General features: G+C 45.5%; 1 protein-coding gene across 1 annotated transcript in view; it reads left to right on the top strand.

Annotated features, from left to right (window-relative positions):
- Positions 1–20,025, top strand: part of OBSCN (obscurin, cytoskeletal calmodulin and titin-interacting RhoGEF) — a gene marked incomplete at its 5' end in the record, with an annotated part of 248,074 nt that overhangs the window by 68,439 nt on the left and 159,610 nt on the right. Inside the window, 11 exons of the mRNA XM_081970681.1 lie at positions 115–381; positions 1,114–1,383; positions 3,599–3,865; positions 5,025–5,294; positions 6,184–6,450; positions 7,372–7,638; positions 8,173–8,439; positions 15,345–15,611; positions 16,806–17,069; positions 17,549–17,815; positions 18,070–18,333. Coding sequence (XP_081826807.1) covers positions 115–381; positions 1,114–1,383; positions 3,599–3,865; positions 5,025–5,294; positions 6,184–6,450; positions 7,372–7,638; positions 8,173–8,439; positions 15,345–15,611; positions 16,806–17,069; positions 17,549–17,815; positions 18,070–18,333 — 2,937 coding nt within the window. The remainder of the gene's footprint in view (positions 1–114; positions 382–1,113; positions 1,384–3,598; positions 3,866–5,024; positions 5,295–6,183; positions 6,451–7,371; positions 7,639–8,172; positions 8,440–15,344; positions 15,612–16,805; positions 17,070–17,548; positions 17,816–18,069; positions 18,334–20,025) is intronic.

Raw genomic sequence — 20,025 nt, 5'->3', positions numbered from 1 at the left:
AAAATTATGGAACATAATGATTCTACTTGGAAGAGAATGATTAACAGTTTAGTTTAGTCTTCGCATGAGTCCTCTTGGTTTTGAAGGTGTCTTTCTTCATTATTTTCTCTGTAGATATTCCAGTAATCTTCACCAGACCTCTAGAAGACAGAACAGTCCTAGAAACCCATTCAGTAGTCCTCTCTTGTGACTTCAAGCCATCCCCAAAGGAGGTTGAGTGGTATAGGAACCACACATTGCTGGAACCTTCTGAGAAATTTAAGATGAAGAGGGAGAAGTTCACAGCAGAGCTCAAAATCCTGAGGTTGACCATTGGGGATACAGGTGTCTACCGATGCAAAGCCGGAAGTGCAGAGACGAAAGCCACATTGACCATTTTGGGTAAGTTGATGGGATGGGACCTTTCAGGATTGACCTTACATAGGAGGCCAAAAGGGGTGGACTAGAACTCACTGTCTCCTGGAGATTGACCCTAGCTGGCTTTCATGCCTAAAGAGGGATTAGAATCACTTTTCTCAGTGATTGGCCCAAAATCACCCAGCTGGTTTCATGACCAAAGTTGGACTAGAATCCTCAGTCTTTTGGTGATTGGCCCAAAATCACACTGCTTCCTAAGGAGAGGAGAACCAGTAGCAGAAATTTTGAATAGTTCAGAGAACTGGCAAATACCACCTCTGACTGGCCCTGCCCCCATCTTTTCTCTGCCTCCTGAGTCCCAGCTGATTAGGAGAAAATGGGGATTTTGCAGTATTCTTCCCCTGCCACACCCACCAAGCCATGCCCACAGAACCGGTAGTAAAAAAATTTGAATCCCACCACTGCTAAGGCAGGACTAGAACTCACCATCTCCTGGTGATTGGCCCAAAGTCTCCCAGCTGGTTGCGATGCCTAAGGTGGGACTAGAACTTAGGGTCTCCTGGTGATTGTCCCAAAGTCAGCTAGCTGGCTTTCATGGCTAAGCTGGAACTTGAACTCATGGTCTGCTGCTTTCTAGCCTGGTGCCTTAACCACGAGACCAAACTGGCTATATGTGTGTTACAACGTGTGGAAGCAGTGACCAAGCTGTGTATGGAAGGGAGCAGTGTCCTCTTGACTTCTCCTTCCTTGCCATAGAACGCAAAGTGGAGATCACCAAACATCTGCAGGACGTGGAGGTTGACGAAGAGAGCTTGGCTACCTTCTCCTGCGAGTTGTCTGAAGACTGTGAGGACGTTGAATGGTTCCTCAATGATACCCACCTCTTCCCCAACAACTTCAATGAGATAAAACATTTGGGCACATCCCACAGCTTAACGCTGAAGCATGTCACGCCAGAAGACAGTGGGACAGTGACCATCAAGGTTCAGAAGAAAATTTCTGAGAGCACCCGGCTGAAGGTGAAAGGTGAGTTTCTACTTCTTCCAGGATTTTTGAGATCTGAGGAGGCAGCTTAGTGGCCTGTTTCCATCTTGGCAAATGAAATCTATGGGCACACCTTGGGAGAGCTTCAGGCAGGTGGGTCCTTGGTGCTCTCTAAGCTTGGTTGTTTTCTTGAAGATGTTTCATGACCCAATTAGGTAACATCATCGGTGCTATAAGTGAGTCGGATTTACAGAGAGGAGGAGGAGGAGGAGGAAGAGAGGAGAAGGAGAGGGACTGTGGGGTCCTCAATGCTTTCTGAGCTTGGTTGTTTTCTTGAAGATATCTCATTACCCAATTAGGTGATATCATCGTTAGAAGGGAGTGGGGTTTTCAGATTGGAGGATGGAGAGGAAGAGGAGAAAGAGAAGGACTGTGGAGTTCTTGATGCTCTTTGAGTTTGGTTGTTTTCTTCAAGACATCTCATTACCCAACTATCTTAACATCATCAATGCTAAAAGGGATTGCAGTTTATTCTCAATTTATTTATTCAAGTGGCTTGCCCTTTCAGTGTTGGTTAGTTTCTTTCTTAGGCTGTTGTTTACTCTTTGATTGTTTGTCTGTGTTTATTTGTTTACTTATTAGATGTGTGCCCTGGCCATCTCCTCTAGAGTCAGTAGTTTGTGGGGCTGTTGTTTATGGATTGGTTGTTGGTCTAGTGATACTTCAGTTGTAATCTCTGCTTCAGGCCCATCACACTGCCCCTTCCCCATGCTCAATTTTTTTCTTATCTTCTTCCCCATCTAGAGACTTCTGAAGAATTAAAAATTTCAGATCTTCTGGATGGCCTATTACCTATTAAAATCACTTTCTGTGTCTGTGGGCGTGCATATACTTCTGTAGATATGCCAATATGCATCCATATACTACAAGTAGTCCTCAATTTGCGACCACAACTGAGTTGCAAACTTCTGTAGCAAAGTGAAACATTTGTTAAATGTATTTTGCCCCATTGTACGACATTTCTTGCCACAGTTGTTAAGAGAATCATGCAGTCGTTAAGTCAGTCACACAGTTGTTAAGTGAATCTGGTTTCCCCATTGACTTTGCTTGTCAGAAGGTTGCAGTGACCCAGGAACAGTGCAACCTTCATAAATATAAGTCAGCTGCTGAACATCTGGATTTTGATCACATTACGGGGGATGCTGCAATGGTTGTGAGTGTGAAAATGGTCATAAGTCACTTTTTTCAGTGCCGTTGTAACTTCAAAGGGTCAGTAAACAAATGGCAATTTATTGCTAAATAAATCTGGGATTGTTCAGGTACGCACCATGTTACTCATCCCACATCTGGGACTTCTAAAACGTTGTTTTGCACAATGTCAAGGTTGGGCCCAGAATGGACAAAGAAACAGATCCCAGTTCTCTCTAAATGACATGTTTATTTGGATCCGAGTAAATGTGAATCTTCCCATAAGCATGGGAAAGGACCAGGTACAATATTTCAGCCAGTGTTTAAACTTTATTTAGTTGCATAAGTAAGCTGATTAGAACACAAGCTGATTGGAAACACATACTGTCTATAGAACAAAGAGCTTACAGGCAGTCCTCAGAAGACAAGAGTTCATTTAGTGACCATTTGAAGTTACAACAGCACTGAAAAAAGTGGCTTAGGAACGTTTTTCACACTTATGACCATTGCAGCATCCCCTGGTCACACGATCAGAATTTGGATGCTTGGCAACTGGTTCAAATTTATGATAGTTGCAGTGTCCTGAGGTCATGTGATTCCCTTTTGAGACCTTCTGATGAGCAAAATCATTGGTCAGCTGGATTCAAATTATACACCATATGATTAACAGAACAACTACAATGATTCTCTTAACAACTGTGGTAAGTGAGGTCGTAAAATGGGGCAAAATTCACTTAACAAATGTCTCACTTAGCAATGGAAATTTAGGGCTCAATTGTGGTTGTAAGGCTGTAGTAAAATATCCTTATACTTCCTCTCGTTAGTCAACAGTTATAGCAAACTTTATTTCAAGAAATTATTGTAATTTCCAGACAGGTCAGATAAATTTCCTTTTAAAGACTTATTGTGATCTTTGCTACCTCTGACACCATCTTTGCACACTCTGTTGAATTGTGTGAATTGTCTCCCAATTCATGCAATTCAACAGAGAAACATTGATGAAGACTACTTATGTGAGCCTGACAAAAAATATGGTTTTTAAACACACTTTTGACTCCATTTTCTGCAGAGAAGCCGGCTGTCTTCATGAAGTCTCTGGACGACGTGGTTGCTCAGGAAAGAAGCACTATCACACTGGAGTGTGAAGTCTCAAAACCGAAAGTGAAACCGGTATGGAAGAAGGAAGGGGTGGAACTGACCCCAGGAGATAAATATGAGATGCTGCAATCCGGGAAGACCCTGGGACTCACCATCCGAGACCTCAGCAAGGATGATACTGGATGGTACATGTGTGACCTTGGTACAGATGTCGCTAAGTCTAAAGTCATCATTCAAGGTATGCAGAATTGGGAAACTGAGAATGGTTGAGTCATGAGAACATTGTTCTCCATTCTTTTGCAGTGGTGGGCTTCCAGATCTCTTGGAGTTGGTGTAGGATAAGGACAATGGCAGTTGGTCCAGCAACACAACTGTAGGGCACTGTGTGAGAGAGATCTTATCTTCACAGTGATGTCCACTCAGTGCTTGATCACCATGTTACAAAAGAGGTGTTGCGATTCTAGAAAGATTGCAGAAATGATTATGGATTTTAAGACCACACATAGAATACTCCATCCAGTTTTGATCACCACGATGTAGAAAAGATGTGGAGACTCTAGAAAGAGTGCAGAGAAGAGCAACAAAGATGATTAGGGGACTGGAGACTAAAACATATGAAGAACGGTTGCAGGAACTAGGTATGTCTAGCTTAAGAGAAAGAATGTCTAGCTTAAGTGAAAGGTATGTTTAGCTTAAGAGAAAGAAGGACTAGGGGAGACATGATAGCAGTGTTCCAATATCTCAGGGGTTGCCACAAAGAAGAGGGAGTCAAGCTATTCTCCAAGGCACCTGAGGGTAGAACAAGAAGGTTCTCAAATCAGGCACACTTCTATGGTGGCCTCCTTTATTATTGTCACAACAAGGACCCAGTCTCATTGTCAGTTGTAATTGAGGGTGCCAAGAATTACCTAATGCTATTTTATTTTAATTATTTTAATGGATTTTTAAATTTAAGTTAAATGTGAAATGAAATGAAATTTGAAATAATTTTAATTGCAGGTAGTCCTCAACTTAGAACCACAATTGAGTCCAAAATTTCTGTTGCTAAGAGAGACATTTGTTAAGTGAGTTTTATGACCTTCCTTGTCACAGTTGTTAAGTGAATCCCTTCAGTTGTTAAGTTAGTCACACAGTTGTTAAGTGAATCTGGCTTCCCCATTGACTTGGTTTGTCAGAAGGTCACAAAAGGGGATCCCGTGACCCCGGGACACTAGAAGTCAAGGGTCTGAATTTTGATCATGTGATCACAGGGATGCTGCAACCGTGATAGATGTGAAAAACAGTCATGTCCCTTTTTTCAGTGCAGTTGTAACTTCAGATGGTAACTAAATGAACTGTTGTAAATCAAGGACTTCTGGTCATTATTTTAATTTAATCCACTTCTTATTTTGCCACAGAGCTGAATATCGGCATTACAAAGCGTCTAAAGAGTGTTGAAGTGCAGGAAGGAGAGGGTTGTAGCTTCGAATGTGTCCTCTCACACGAGAGTCTGGATGGTTGCCAGTGGCTGATCAATGGGAATGAAGTCAGCCAAGATGACCGATTCCGAGCCTTCAATAAAGGAAGAAAATACACCCTCACAATCAAGAAAACCTTGGTGACCGATGCCGGCGAAGTGGTGTTTTCCGTCCGTGATTTAAAATCCAAAGCGTCTCTTGCGGTGAAAGGTGCGAAGTGGGGAGGGAGATATGATTGTATTAAAATAAGTCAAATGGAGTAGAGTCTCATGAAATCATCATGGTGTGAGGTTTCCTGCCTAAGCAGAGGGTTGGACCAGAAGACTCTTCAACTCTTGTTTATTTTCTATTCTGTTTCTATTTCTGTTTCTGTTCTGTTCTGTTCTGTGATGTTCTACTCTATTCTATTCTACTCTACTCTACTCTACTCTACTCTACTCTACTCTACTCTACTCCTACTCCTACTCCTACTCCTACTCCTACTCCTATTCCTATTCCTATTCCTATTCCTATTCTATCAACCGGGGTGGGGTCCTTGGGGGTGGGGTCTCTGAGCTTGGAGGTTTCCTTGCAGATGCTTCATTTTTCAGGAACATTTTCTTAAAGAAAGAATCACAAACTTGTCAAATAAGTGTGTGTGTGTGAGAGAGAGGGTGGGGGGAGGGAGAGACATGATAGAGATGATAGATATAAGGATAGGTACTTAGGTAGGGAGATAGATAGGAGAGAGAGGGAGAGAGAGAGAAAAGAGAGGGAGATGATGGATGGATGGATTATTGGATAGATAGATGATATAGAGATATGCCTATTTAACTGCTGTATTTTCCCACATCTAATTATCCCATGTCTACTTATTTTACCATATTTAAACACTTGAAGTCTCCACAAAGTCCTAGAAAAACATGACCAACACATGAGAGCCAAGGAACCTCTTGAGATAATTTCTGCAAGGCGAGGCTGCACCCATGCAGCCATTTCATAATCATGGTCTAAATACAGCCTTGCTTTTCCATCTGCAATTGTTGCAGACATGCAACAGACAGTCACAAATCTTGTGTCTTTTCTTTGACTTGGTTTCCCAATCTTTTGTTCCCCATAGAAAAACCAGCTGAATTCACAAAACAGCTGGAGAACAAGTCCACCTTGGTGGGAAGTGAAGTCAGCCTGAGTTGTGACTTGTCCAGATGGGACAACAACCTGAAGTGGAAGAAGGATGGCAAGGAGATTCGGAGGAGTCAAAAATACGACCTGCGTCAGGAAGGCACCCGGGCAATTTTAATCATCCATGATACCACAGTGAAAGATGCTGGAGAATATACCTGTGAGATCGAATTCTCCAAAACCAAAGCCACGCTATTGGTGGAAGGTCAGTGACAGGGCTGGAAGTAGTCCTCAACCTACAATTGTTTGTTTAGTGACAGTTTGAAGTTACAACCGCACTGAAAAAGTGACTTAGAACCATTTTCACACTTATGATCATTGCGGCATCCCCATGGTCAAGTGATCAAAATTCAGACCTTTGGCAACTGACTTGAACTTATGACAGTTTCTATTTTCTATGGTCATGTGATCCCCTTCTGTGATCTTCTGGAGAGGCTAGATTCACTTAACAACCCTTTTACTAACTGAACAACTGCAGTTACTCACTGAACATCTGTGGCAAGAAAGGTTGTGAAGTGGGGCAAAACTCAGTTAACAACGGTCTCACTTAACAAAAGAGATTTAGCAACAAAAACGCTAACCCTAGCCCTATACAGGTAATCCTCAACTTATTATCACAATTGAGCCCAAAATTTTGTTGCTAAGCGAGATAGTTGTTAAATGAATTTTGTCCCTTTTAAGGACCTTTCTTACCACAATTGTTAAGTGAATCCCTGAAGTTGTTCAGTTTGTGACACGATTGTTAGGTGAATCTGGCTTTCCACATTGACTTTGCTTGTCAGAAGTTTGTGAAAATTGATCACATGACTCTGGGACAATGCAACCGTCATAAATATGAATCATTTGCCAAGCATCTGAATTTTCATCGCATGATCATAGGGAAGCTGCAACAGTCGTTGGAGTGAAAAACAGTCATAAGTCACTTTTTTCAGTGGTGTTGAAACTTCGAATGGTCACTAAACAAACGGTTGCAAGTTGAGGACTGCCTGTAATTGGATGCCAACTCATTGAGTTCCACAAACTGAACTCACGCTTATGGCCAGTGGTTATACATAAGTAAGTAAAATAAATTGATTTATTTCTCTTACTTAAAGTTTGATGGGACCTTTGATTTCATCTTTTCCAGAAGCTGGAAACTGCTTTGTGAAGGATCTTGAGGACTTGAAGGTGGAGGAGAACAAGAATGCCACTCTCACTTGTGAAACCAAGAGACCAACTTCTTCTGTGACGTGGAGGAAAGGCATTGTTGACCTTCAAGCCAGCCAGAAATATGAGGTCAGCCAAAAAGGAACTGTCTTGCAACTCCTCGTGAAGGACCTTAAAGAAAATGATAGTGACATCTACACTTGTGACATTGGTGACAGCCAATCCAGTGCAAAGCTGGTGGTGCAAGGTAGGACCGGCATCTCATGATTTCAATCATGTAGAAATAAAATCAGAGAGAAGTCGCTAATTCAGTACAGGTGGTCCTCAACTTATGACCACAACTGAGCCCCAAATTTTCATTGCTAAGCAAGACAGTTGTTAGTTTTGCCTCGTTTTACATCTGTTATGGCCATAGTTGTTAGGTGAATCATTGCCATTGTTAAGTTGGTCTCAAGGTTGTTAAGTGAATGGGGCTTCCTCATTGACTTTACTTGTCAGAAGGTCACAAAAGGGGACTACATGATCCTAGGACACCGCAACCATCGCAAGTGTCCAAATTTTTATCACATGACCCGAGGGATGCTGCAATGGTCGTAAGTGTGACAAATGGTCCAAAGTCACTTTTTTCAGTGACATTGTTACTTCAAATGGTCACTAAATGAACTGTTGTAAGTCAAGGGCTATTTGTACATCAATATGATTAGTAAAAAAAAAAAGGGGGGGGGGGTAATGGTTTATTTCTCTTCTTTCCTGTTCCATCTTTTTTCTTTTTCCATTTTAGGCCTGCCAGTAGTTTTTAAACAAGAACTTCAAAACAAGGAAGCCCAGGAAGGGAATAAAGTCCGTCTTTCTTGTGAGCTTAACAAACCAGACGTGCCTGTGCAGTGGATGAAGGGCAATGTAGTCCTAGAAGCAGGGGACAAATATGAATTCAAGCAACGAGGTCCTGTGGCCGAGCTTGTCATCCGAGATGCAAAGCCGTCGGATACAGGGGAATATATTTGCAAAAGTGGTGACCTGAAGACCTCTGCGCAGGTGGAGGTGACAGGTAGGAGACCTTTGCTAATATTTGCCAGTATTGAAAGTGTCATTTGGTCTTACCTGAACTGCATGTCTCAAAGGTTGGCGTGGGAGGAGTCACATCTGGATATTGTCACAGCCCATCTGCCCAGAGACTGTAAATCTTGAGGCCACTCCCTCTGCTCCTCCTCTGACTCTCCAGATTAACCGATAGTGCAGTCAAGTCAAACCTGGAAGGAAGGGAACAGGGCAATCCCCCCACTCCCTCCCTGGTCCCTTACGGACCAGTAACTATCCGAACTCAGGCCCACCCTGTTTGTTTGTTTGTTTATTGGATTTATACTCTGCGCGGGGACGCACTACGGGTGGGAAGTGACTGCTCCCACGCCAACCTTCAAGACATGCAGTTCAGGTAAGACCAACTGACAGTCTCCAAAGTGGGGCATGGGAGGAGTCACATCTGGGACATACCAAAGCTAGGTGTCCCTGGGAGGGGCCATAGGGCCTGAATCCCCCCCAAGGGTCTAACACTTTCTGGAGAACTCTCGTCCCAAAGAATGCTTCCGCGGAGGCGAAGGCATCCAACCGGTAGTGTCTGATGAAGGGAGAGGGCGAAGCCCATGCTGCCGCCTGCAAATGTCCTCGATGGGAGCATGGGTGGCCCAGGCCGCGGAGGTGGCTGCACTCCTGGTGGAGTGTGCAATGATGCCTTCAGGCACCGGGAGGCCTCACGCCTCATAGGCCTTGGAGATGGCCAGTCTGATCCATCTACTGATGGTGGCTGGAGAGACCTTCGCTCAGATAGATGCGCAGTGTCCTCTAACGTCGAGATGGTGCCAGGACCTTTCTCTTCCTCTTGAGGCAGATGGGCAGAAGTCCGGGAGAACTATCTCCTGAGCCCTATGAAATGGGGAATTAATTTTAGGCATGAAGCCTGGGTCGACCCTGAGCACAACCCTGTTGCTGTGGAAGGTGCAGAGATCCGCTCTAACCGACAGGGCGTTGATCTCTGACACCCTCCTGGCGGAGGTGATGGCTATGAGGAACACCACCTTAAGGGTAAGAAGCTGAAGGCTCACCTCCCTCAGGGGCTCGAAAGGTGCTTCCATGAGTGCTTGGAGCACCGTGGGTAGGTTCCAAAAGGGGAAACAGTGGATCACCAGGGGCTGGAGGTTAGTTGCTCCCCTGAGGAACCGCTTTATGATAGGATGTTGGGACAAAGGCTGGGTGCAACCCCACCCCCAGACGGTGGCAAGGGCTGAGACCTGCATTCTGAGGGTGCTGGGGGCCAGGCCTTTCTCCAGTCCTTCCTGGAGAAAGTCCAGTATCTGCGGGACTGTAGCTGATTCCGGTTCTACCTGTGTCGACTGGCACCAGGATGCAAAGGAGGCCCAGGTCGCATCGTAGATGCGAGTGGTGGATCTTCTCCTGGAGGCTTCGATGGTCCTGATGACCTTAGGAAATGTGCTCCCTTAATTGCTCCCGCTCAAGCGCCAGACAGTCAGTTGGAGCCAGTCTGGGTCTGGGTGCTCCAGACTCCCCTGGAGTAGGGTCACCTCCCCCCAAGGGATTTTCCAAATGGGGAAAGGTTGACATCTCTATCAGGTCTGCGAAACAGGGATGCCGGGACCAATAGGGAGCCACCAGGATGACCTCTGCCTTCTCTAGCACTAGCTTCCTCAGCACCCCAGGAAGGAGGGGAAGGGGAGGGAAGGCGTACAGAAGCCCTGATGGCCAACTGCAGTGCAGGGAGTCGATAACCATCGCTCCTTGTGTCGGGAACCACGATATGAACCTCGGAAGCTGGGCGTTCGACGGGGAGGTGAACAGATCCACTGTCGGCTGCCGAATCTCTAGCAGATCTGCTCGAAGATGCTGGGGTGAAGTTGCTACTCTCCGTGGTCTACTTTCTCTTTGCTGAGTCAGTCCTGATAATTCGCCACCCCGGAGATGTGTTCTGCTCAGATTGATAGAAGATTGTGTTCCACCCAGTTCCCCAATCTCATTGCCTCGTCACGAAGTGCCACAGAATGGGTGCCTCCTTGCTTGTTCATGTGAGCCTTGGCTGCCATGTTGTCCGTCAGCACCAGGATGTGCTTCCCGGATACCGTCGCCTTGAAGCATCGGAGAGCTAGGTGGATCGCTCTGAGTTCCAGCCAGTTGATGTTCTTCCAAAGGTCCGCCGCCATCCACCGTCCCTGGGCTAGCTGGGAGTCCAGGTGTGCCCATCAACCAAACAGGCTTGTGTCTGTCATCAGGATCAAGCTGTCTGGCTCTCTGAACAGGGAGCCCTTGGCCAGAGCCAGGGACATCCACCAGCAGAGGGACAGGAGATGTGGGGCACTCACGAGGACCTTGAATTCTGCGTCGCTTGTCCCGTTTCTCTGGTGTGGAAGGAGGAACCACTGCAGCTCTCTGGCGTGGAGCTGAACCCAAGGCACTATCCCGATGCAGGAGATAAGCTTGCCGAGAAGCCTGGAAAGAAGAGCTACGAGAACAAATCGATTCCTGCGAATCTCTAGAATCCATTGCACAATACTGTCCCTACGCTCCTCCAAGAGGAAAACCTCACACCCCACTGAGTCAATGATGGTCCCCAGATTTGGAGTCTGGTGATAGGAACTAGATGGCTTTTCTCAAGGTTGACCAAGAATCCCAGGGACCTCAAGGTGTTGATTGTGAGACCCAGGTCCCCCCTGGCTTGGGCTGCCGAGGTGGCTAACACAAGAATGTCATCTAGATAGCAATGTAACCAGACTGGGGTGGAACGGAGATGGCCCGCCACCACAGCTAGAACCTTGGTGAAGGTCCTGGGAGCGGAGGCCAACCCAAAGGGAGGAGCCCTGTATTGGTAATGAGTGCCCCCATAGGAGACCCTAAGGAACCTACAGTGGTCCGGGGCAATCATTATGTGTAAGTAAGCCTCGGTGAGGTCAATGGAGCTCTTAACCCTTCCAGAATAGACCTGAGGGAGGCCATCTTGAACTTGCAGTAGATAAGCCTGGAATTTAATAGCTTGAGGTCGAGGATGGCCCTCCACCCCCCTGAACTCTTGGGGACCATGAAGAGATTGGAATAAAATCCTGATTCCTTCTCCCCCTCTGGAAGCAGCTCCACTGCTCTGATTTCCAATAGATGCTGAATGGCCTTGCGCGTGAGAGAAAGCTTGGCAGGTTGGAGGAGGAAAAGACCCGGAATCTATTTGGGGGTTGGGAACGAAACTCCAACTGTAAACCAAACCTGACTGTCTGGAGAACCCATGCATCCATGGTGATGCAATCCCAGTGATCCGCAAACGAGGTAAGGCGGCCACTGATGGGGTGATTCGATCCTGAATCACTTGTTTCTGCAGAAGGGGCGACCGCCCCCCCCTCAAAAGGGATGCTTGCTAGGCTGTTGGAACCTGTATCTGTCCCTAGAGAACTGTCTTTCCCCCTGCCTGGAGAATCTGGGAGCAGAGTACCTTGGCTGTTGGAAGTCCTGTTCAGGTGCTCAATAATTGGAGTAAGGTGCCAAGCGTGGTCAGATCTCTTGGGCGTGGACGGGAAGACCTTTCACTTGTTCTTGTCCTCGATGAGGATGGGGTCCAGAGATGGACCAAATAGCTTCTCCCCCGTGTATTCCGTGCCTGCCAAATGCCATTTTGCCTGGAACTCAGCCTGTCAGTTGCACAGCCACAGCAAGCATCTGGATGCCATTGAAGAGGACAAAGCCCTGGAAGAATACCTTACTGTATCCAGGGTGGCATTCGCTGAGAACTGGGTGGCCGCCATCAACTTCGTAATGTCCTGCAGGAGTCTGACGCCGGAGTTCTGTCCCGGAGTTGTTCCAGCCATAGCAGGGTGGTCCTGTTGAAAAAAGGGGCTGCAGCAGCAGCCCTGATCGCCCAAGATACCGCCTAGAACGTCCTGCGCATGACCAACTCCACCTTTCTATCTTCCACCTTCAGGCACTTGGAGATGTCTCCCGTCACCACTGGTGAGGAAGAGGCCAGACCAGCCACTGGGGCATCCACGGAGGGTACCTGCATTCAGGTTATACTACCTGCGATCATTGTTCCCCGGTGTGGGAAAGGTGCCAGGCTGAGCCCACTGGAACTTGAGTATCTCCAGGAATAGGTCTGGGGTACGGATCTCCTCTTTCTCCACCTGGGGCCTGTGGAAAGGACCCTTCTTGGCTCCCCCACTAGAGCTAGGAGTAGCAGTGCCCTGGCTGGGATCTGGGATGTCCAAGTCTGCTGTGGCCTTAGCCTTGCGCAACAGGGAGCTAAAGAGAGCAGGGGGAAAGAGTCCTGTGATGGCTGGGGCCTCGGGAGTCTGAGCCTCTTCGTCATTGGAGAAGCCAATGTCCTTGTGCTCCTCCCCTCTGATCCTGATTTCTCGCTAGCCGTGGAGGGAGAGTCTGCCCTGAGGTCTCTGGAGGTTGAAGGTTTGGGCAGGTCTAGATGACCTTGAGGCGCCCTGCGAGAAGCCTTGCTTCTAGACCCCTGAAACTGGTGCTGCATGCCCAAGGAGATCCCCTGGGCAATAGCTCTGGCTATGATCTCCTGGTTCCAGGCCTGCACTGGGTTCAGAGGCTTGAGGAGCCAGGCGTTGTCTGGCTAAACTAGTTGTTCTGTGCCCGAAGGAGTCTCCTCAAGCTCCAGAGGAGTGGAATGGTGACGGGGGGGGGTATAAGGGGCTACCCCCCCTTGGCGAATCACGTGGGGAGGCCAGAAGCCTGGAGGATCCTCCATTGGGGAAGCGGCCCTGCCTGGAGAATGGGACCTGGCCGGGGAAGGACTGATGGTATCCCTGGTTCTCCTGCCTGCCGCCCTGATCATCCTAAGGTCCCTTCCTAGATTCGTCCCTCTGCGAGGACTTGGAGGTACACTTCCTTGCCATGGGTCTGCCCCTCTCTGCTGGTTTGGTCCCCCAGGAGGGTCCCTCACCCGGGTCTGCACCCCCTAGGGGACCAGAGCTCACCGGTCCTCCACTCCTCAAGTTGTCTGCCATCGTGTCTCTACTCACAGTTAGTCGATCCACCTCCTCCCTCTCTTTGCTGGAACCGGTCAGTAGGCTGCCTGCGAAGATTCGGCACTCCTCCGAATCTCCGCTCTTCAGCCTCGGTGCCGATCCATGGCTCGAATTATGACCAGCCCACCGCCAGATACTGTGGCCTTCCCTGGATTACCAGCGGAGTTTGGGCCCAATCCTCCTGCTGTGTGCTGGTGGTGGTCACGGGCGCTTGCGGCCTCTGAAACTAGAGGCCGGTTCCTGCACTCCGCGTGTGCGCCCTGGCACCCAAGATGGCAACCGCCGACCATGCGGTCCGAGCACGTAAGCCGACTCCGACTGAAGCGCTCTCCTCTTTCCTGGGTCCTGCGATTCCCACGCTGAACCTTGGATCGCTTGCAGCCATGCTATGAGGCATGGGGCGAGGGGCTCCCCCCCTCCACTGCTGAACCGCTGCTAGGGAGCCTCTCAGTAGCGCTATCTGCTTACTGTGCGCAGGCTGATTACAGAGCACACGAGAGGAGAATAGACAATTACACTTAGCTGAAAGGGAAAAAAGGTAAAGTACCAAGGAGAGCCAGCTAAATTAGCTCCTTCTGGGCCGAAGACAGGTTAATCTGGGTAGTCAGAGGAGGAGCAGAGGGAGTGGCCTCAAGATTTACCTCAGTCTCTGGGCAGATGGGCCATGACAATACCCAGATGTGACTCCCCCACGCCCCACTTCAGAGACCGGTTCTGGACATAATGGTCTTCTGTAGTTCTCCATCCTAGAGAAAAACTGGGTGGATAATCTCAGGGTCTTGACAGAAAGAGGGATTCCAGTGTTTTCTCAAGTGCAGGTGTCTCTTTTGGTTTTATGAAAAGGCCTAGATGATTTGCTTGGACAATGGTGGACCTCTGTGAGAACCAAGGGCTGAACTAGGGTCCAATTCAGAAGGGCATTGCTTAGGTTCATCTCATATCTCACATCACAATCTCATATCTCATATCTTGTATCTCATTCCTCATATCTCATCTCATACCTCATACCTCATATCTTGTATCTCAAACCTCATATCACATATCTCAATCTTATCTCATACCTCACATCTCATTCATATCTCAATTTTATACATCATATCTCATAACTCGTATCTCTTATCTCGTGTGTCATATTTTGTATCTTTTCTTAGTTTCATATCTCATACATTCTATCTCATATCTCATTTATATCTCAGTCTTATACCTCATATTTCATTTCTTATATCTCATACCTCATATATCATGTCTCATAACTTGCATCTCATCTCATATCTCATACCTCATTCATATCTCAACCTTATATCTCATATTTCATATCTTAGCTCATATATCATGTCTCATAACTTGTATCTCATCTCAATTTCATATACCTCATATCTCATTCAATCTCATACCTCATATTGCATACCTCATACCTCATATTTCTATGACATACCTCATATCTCATTTCTCAACCTCATACCTCATATCTCATACCTTATTTTTCAATCTCATATGTCACATCTCAATTTTATATCTCATATTTCATTCAATTCATCATATCTCATATCTCATTTCCTTGGTGCTCTCTGAAGTTGGTTGTTTTCTTTCAGACATCTCATGACCCAGTTAGGTAACTTCATCAGTTCTAGAAGGGATGGAGGGTTATACAGAGGAAGAAGAGGAGATGGAGGACAAGAAGGACTCTAAGGTCCTTGGTGCTTTTTGAACTTGCTTGTTTCTTTTCTCATCCAACTAGATACGTGCTAAGTGCTTTATTTATTTAGAAGATTTATTTATTGCCCTCTGCTGCTGCCCAAACCGAGTGGCCCGTGTTTCCGCATACAACCAAATTTGCTTCCTGTTGCCATATCAGCTCATGTGCGAGTTTTCCTCTAAAACCTTACTTTGTCCCCCTTATCTTGATCGTGCCTTGTAGCAGCCCCTGCCATTTTTAAGGAAGAGCTTAAGGATGTGGAAAAGAAAGAGGGTGAGACGGTCACTTTGCGCTGCACCCTCGCCGCGCCAGGGGTCACAGTGGCATGGAAGAAAGGTGCAACTCTCCTTCGGGCGAGCGAGAAGTACGAGATGAAACAGGACGGCTGTGTGGCTGAGCTGCTGATTCACCATGCACAACCAGAGGATGCAGGAAAATATACTTGTGATGTGGGAGAGAAGCAGAGCACAGCTCAGATCAAAGTCCACGGTAGGGAAAGATGGTGGATATATTCCTCATCTTCTCTTGCCTTTTCCATGTCTAAACGTCTGTGGGAATTCTCAGTCTCCCAGGTGCATTTTCAAAAGGCAACTGGACCTTTTTTTCCCCTTGACATTCAAGACGCTTCTTCAGTTTTGACTGAATGGTGGAGGATGGAAGGATTTACATTCCTTGCAGTCATCTGGTCATTAGTGCTAGGGACCAGCTGACTGCAAGGAATACATGTAATCCTCGATTTATGACCCCAATTGTCATAAATTCCTGTTATTAAGTGAGACATTTGTTAAGTGAGTTTTGCCCCATTTTATGACCCTTCTTGCTATAGTTGTTAAGCGAATCACTGTAGTTGATAAGTTAGTAACTTGTTTGTTAAGTGAATCTGGCTTCCCCATTGACTCTGCTTGTCAGAAGGTTGCAAAAGATGATGACATGCCCTTGGGACACACAGCAACGGTTGTAAGTATGAACCAATTGCCAAGCATCTGAATTTTGATCACATGAGCTTCAAAGGTTGCAACTGTGAAAAATAGTCATGTCACTGAACTGTTGTAAGTCAAGGACTACCTGTATAAATCCTTCCATCTTCCACAATTCAATCAGAACTGAAGAAGCTTCTTGGATGAGAAGCAAAATGTTTTCAAAGATAAACAAGGAAGTTCTGTTGCTTCTTGAAAAAGCAGCTTACATGAAAAAGAATTTTACAAACCTGAAAATATTTCTCCCCACCTGGAAAACTAGGGAGGTCTCTTCTGTAATGCTTCCCATGCCCCTTTATCTCAAGATATCTTTCCCTCATGTCTCATTCACACATGTCATTATATCATCTCTCTCTCTTCCCCCCCTCCCTCTTCTCTCTCTCTCTCTCTCTCTCTCTCTCTCCTATCATCTGTCCATCATCCATCCACCCACCCACCCACCCACCCATCCATCTATCCATCTATCACCTCTCTCTTTCTCTCCCTCCCTCTCCCTCTCTCCCTCTCTCCCCCCTTCTCTCTTTCTCCTCACAGTCAATTTAAAGGGGTCTTGCTTTCTTCTTTAAGTCTACTTGTTTTCTTTACATTTGCTGTATTTTCTGATTTGACCTCATTTATAATATAACTTGGCTCTAATATTGGTAAGTGAACTTCTTGTATTTTTGTACGCACTCCATTTATCTGTCTCCAACCCTTCATCCTCTAGCTACGCCCATCAGTTTTAAAGAAAAACTGAAGAAGGCTGAAGCTCTGGAAGGTGGAGTAGCTACTCTCCACTGTGAGTTAAATAAACCCGCTCCGGTGGAGTGGGTGAAAGGACAAAAAACTTTACGGCCAGGCAGCAAATACCGAATGAAGAAAGAAGGTACCATCGTTGAGTTGACAATCCATGATCTGGACCTGAAAGATGCTGGAGATTATACCTGCATTTCTGGAGACCAACAGACGACTGCAGTCTTAACCGTGAATGGTAAAAAATGCCAAATCAAAGCACAGCTTTGCTTATCTTGTGGAGGTATTCCTAAACACCCCCCTCCCCCCCGCAATATGTCAAAGTTTGACCATCTGGTCTACTCTCTTTTGCCTTGACCTTCTGCATCCCTCTGGTCTCAAGATTTCTGCTTTCCTTTTTAGCTCGACAGGAAATGGTGCTTTGCAAATGGTTTTTGAGCATTAGCATTAGTAGAGCAGATGAAAATAGTCCTTGTGTCTGCTTTAAGAATGGCTGAATCCTGTTTCTCCAAATAATTCTGTCTTGAGAGCATTCAGCTTTCAACCTTAGGAGAAGTCTACTTTGGGAACCTCCTTCCAAAGTTGGAATGGGTTGTAAATGTTGAGAACACAGAAGATGACAGCCCATGGATGTCATGCTTGAACATCATGTGTAGTGAGATATAGTTTTCCCCATAACTTGTTTCTGTTGATGTGGTATCTTCTTGTGTTCCTCAGCCGTGGCTGCACAATTCAAAACTCAACTGAAGAACCAGGAGGTGACTGAAAGTGGAACCGCCACTCTGCATTGCGAGTTGACCAAAGCTGTGGATTTGGTCGTGTGGCTGAAGGATGAAGAAGTACTGAAACCGAGTGAGAAGTACCGAATGAGGTTAGAAGGACGCTTTGCTGAGCTGTCCATCCAAGATCTGGAAGTCCCAGATGCCGGAAGTTACACTTGCATGTGTGGGGATCAGAAGACCAAAGCAACTTTGAAAGTGAATGGTAATAAGTCTTTGCAACTGATCTTCTTTGGGTTTCTTGGTTGCTCCTGATAGTTAAGTTCTTTCCTCGATCACCTGAAATGCGATCGCTTTTAATGTAGTTTCATAAGCAGGATCTTCTCCAAAGTTTCATAAACCTTGTTTTAGTTTCCTGATTTTCTCACGGCATGTTTCAAACGTTGCAAGAGTTTTATCCATTGAGATCTAATTCATTCAATAATTTGATCCTGTATTTCTCCATGTCGCGTCCTTCAGCGTTGCCTGTGTTTTTCCAAGAAGAACTAAAAAACAAAGAAGTGACCGAAGGGGAATCGACCACTTTCCAGTGTAAGCTGAATAAAGCAGCAATTGTGGAATGGTACAAGGGATCTAAGCTGCTGAAACCGGATAGAAAATTCCAATTAAAACAGGAAGGTTCTTGTGTTGAACTGGTGATACAAGGCTTGGATGTCACCGATTCTGGAGATTATACTTGCAAATGTGGAGCGCAGAAGACTACAGCTAAATTGACCATAAATGGTAAAAAAGTATACATATCGCCCTTAAATCATTGTATCTTAAAGTCTTATATTTTCTAGTGTTCTCCAATGAAGCTCAGCATCACAGCTTATCTTTCTGAATCTAACTTGCTTCTTCTTCTTAAACCAATCTTTGACTTGCCATCATCAATCATGCAGTCTCATAAATGGTGTCTTAAGTCTTTAAAATCTTTCAATTTCCAAAGGTAGAGGTCAAAACACCTCTTCCTCAGCATTCCTTTGGGGACATCAAAAAATTTGTAGGAGCTACAAGGAGAAAACCTTCTTTAAACTTGTCCAGGAAATCAGCTGCAACAGAGCAATTCAGAATGCTGAATGACAGAGTTTGAAGGCACCTAGTCATCTTTGTTGCTCTTCTTTGCACTTTTTCTAGATTCTCAACATCTTTTTAGTATCATGGTGACCAAAACTGGATGTAATATTCTAAGTGTGGTCAATAAGATGTTATAAAGTGTTATTAACACTTAACATGATCTTGATTCCATCCCTCTGTTGATGCAGCCCAGGATTGCATTGGCATTTTTGTCAGCTTCATGTTCCCTTCTTGTTTTCTCCATACCTAGTACACTTGAGAAACAAGGAAAACCTTATTTTACACTTTGCCATTACAGCATCTTTCATACATTTGAAAAATCATATTTTGTGTTCATCCTCTTCTTCTTAATCTCACCCCTCCTACTTTGAGGGGTATACCATGTTGAGGAGTTTCTGTCTACATAATTTTCAGGAATAGGGGTTATTTTGTTGGACGCTAGAGCTCTTAACTCCCAACCAAGATAACTTCAGTTGAATAGTCTTAGTTCCATGTTAGATGACCTAAATAAGGTATTTCTCCTTTTTGCAACTTCCAAAGTTTAGTGTGATGAATAATATGTTGAAATAGGCACCTGAATCTAAATTCAGCTACAAGCTTAGTAGATATGTTAGTGGATATGAAGACATATCTGCACCTGATTTATGAATCTATGTAGATAGTTATCCAGCTTTAATGTTGCTGGATCCTCCTAGATTTCTACCTATAGAAATGTAACAACAGGGAGAAAAAATTAAAATAACATGAACAACACAATATTCAATAGAACATTGAATAATGTTCTATTAATCCCTGTTAATGACATTGTTAATAGTTTCAAAGTGTTAAACTCTGAGCAATAGATGTCCTAGTAGACTACCACTTAGATATGAGCCAGCAGTGTGTGGCAGCTGGCAAAAAAACTAATCCAGTCCTTGGCTGCATTAACAGAAGGATAGAATCAAGATCACATGGAGTGTTAATACTACTTTATAAGGCCTTGGTAAGACCTCACTTGGAATATTTGTATCCATTTTGGTTACCACGATGTAAAAAAGATGCTGGAAAGACTGCAGTGAAGAGCAACAAGGATGATGAGGGGGCTGGAGGCTAAAACATATGAATAATGTTTGCTGGAATTGGATATGTCTAGTTTGGTGAAAAGAAGGCCTAAGAGTGACATGATAGCAGTCTTCCAATATCTCAGGGGCTGCCCCAAAGAAGAGGGAGTCAAGCTATTCTCCAAGGCACCTGAGGGCAGGACAAGAAGCAATGGATGGAAACTAATCATGGAGAGTTCCAACCTGGAACTAAGAGGAAATTTCCTGATAGTGAGAACAATTAATCAGTGGAATTCCAAAATTGTGGGTGCTACATCAC

The sequence above is a fragment of the Natrix helvetica genome (genome assembly GCF_964273705.1).
Source record: "Natrix helvetica genome assembly, chromosome: Z".
Classification (NCBI taxonomy): domain Eukaryota; kingdom Metazoa; phylum Chordata; class Lepidosauria; order Squamata; family Natricidae; genus Natrix; species Natrix helvetica.
Note: the sequence above shows the minus strand (reverse complement) of the source record. Positions and strands in the feature narration are given on the sequence as shown.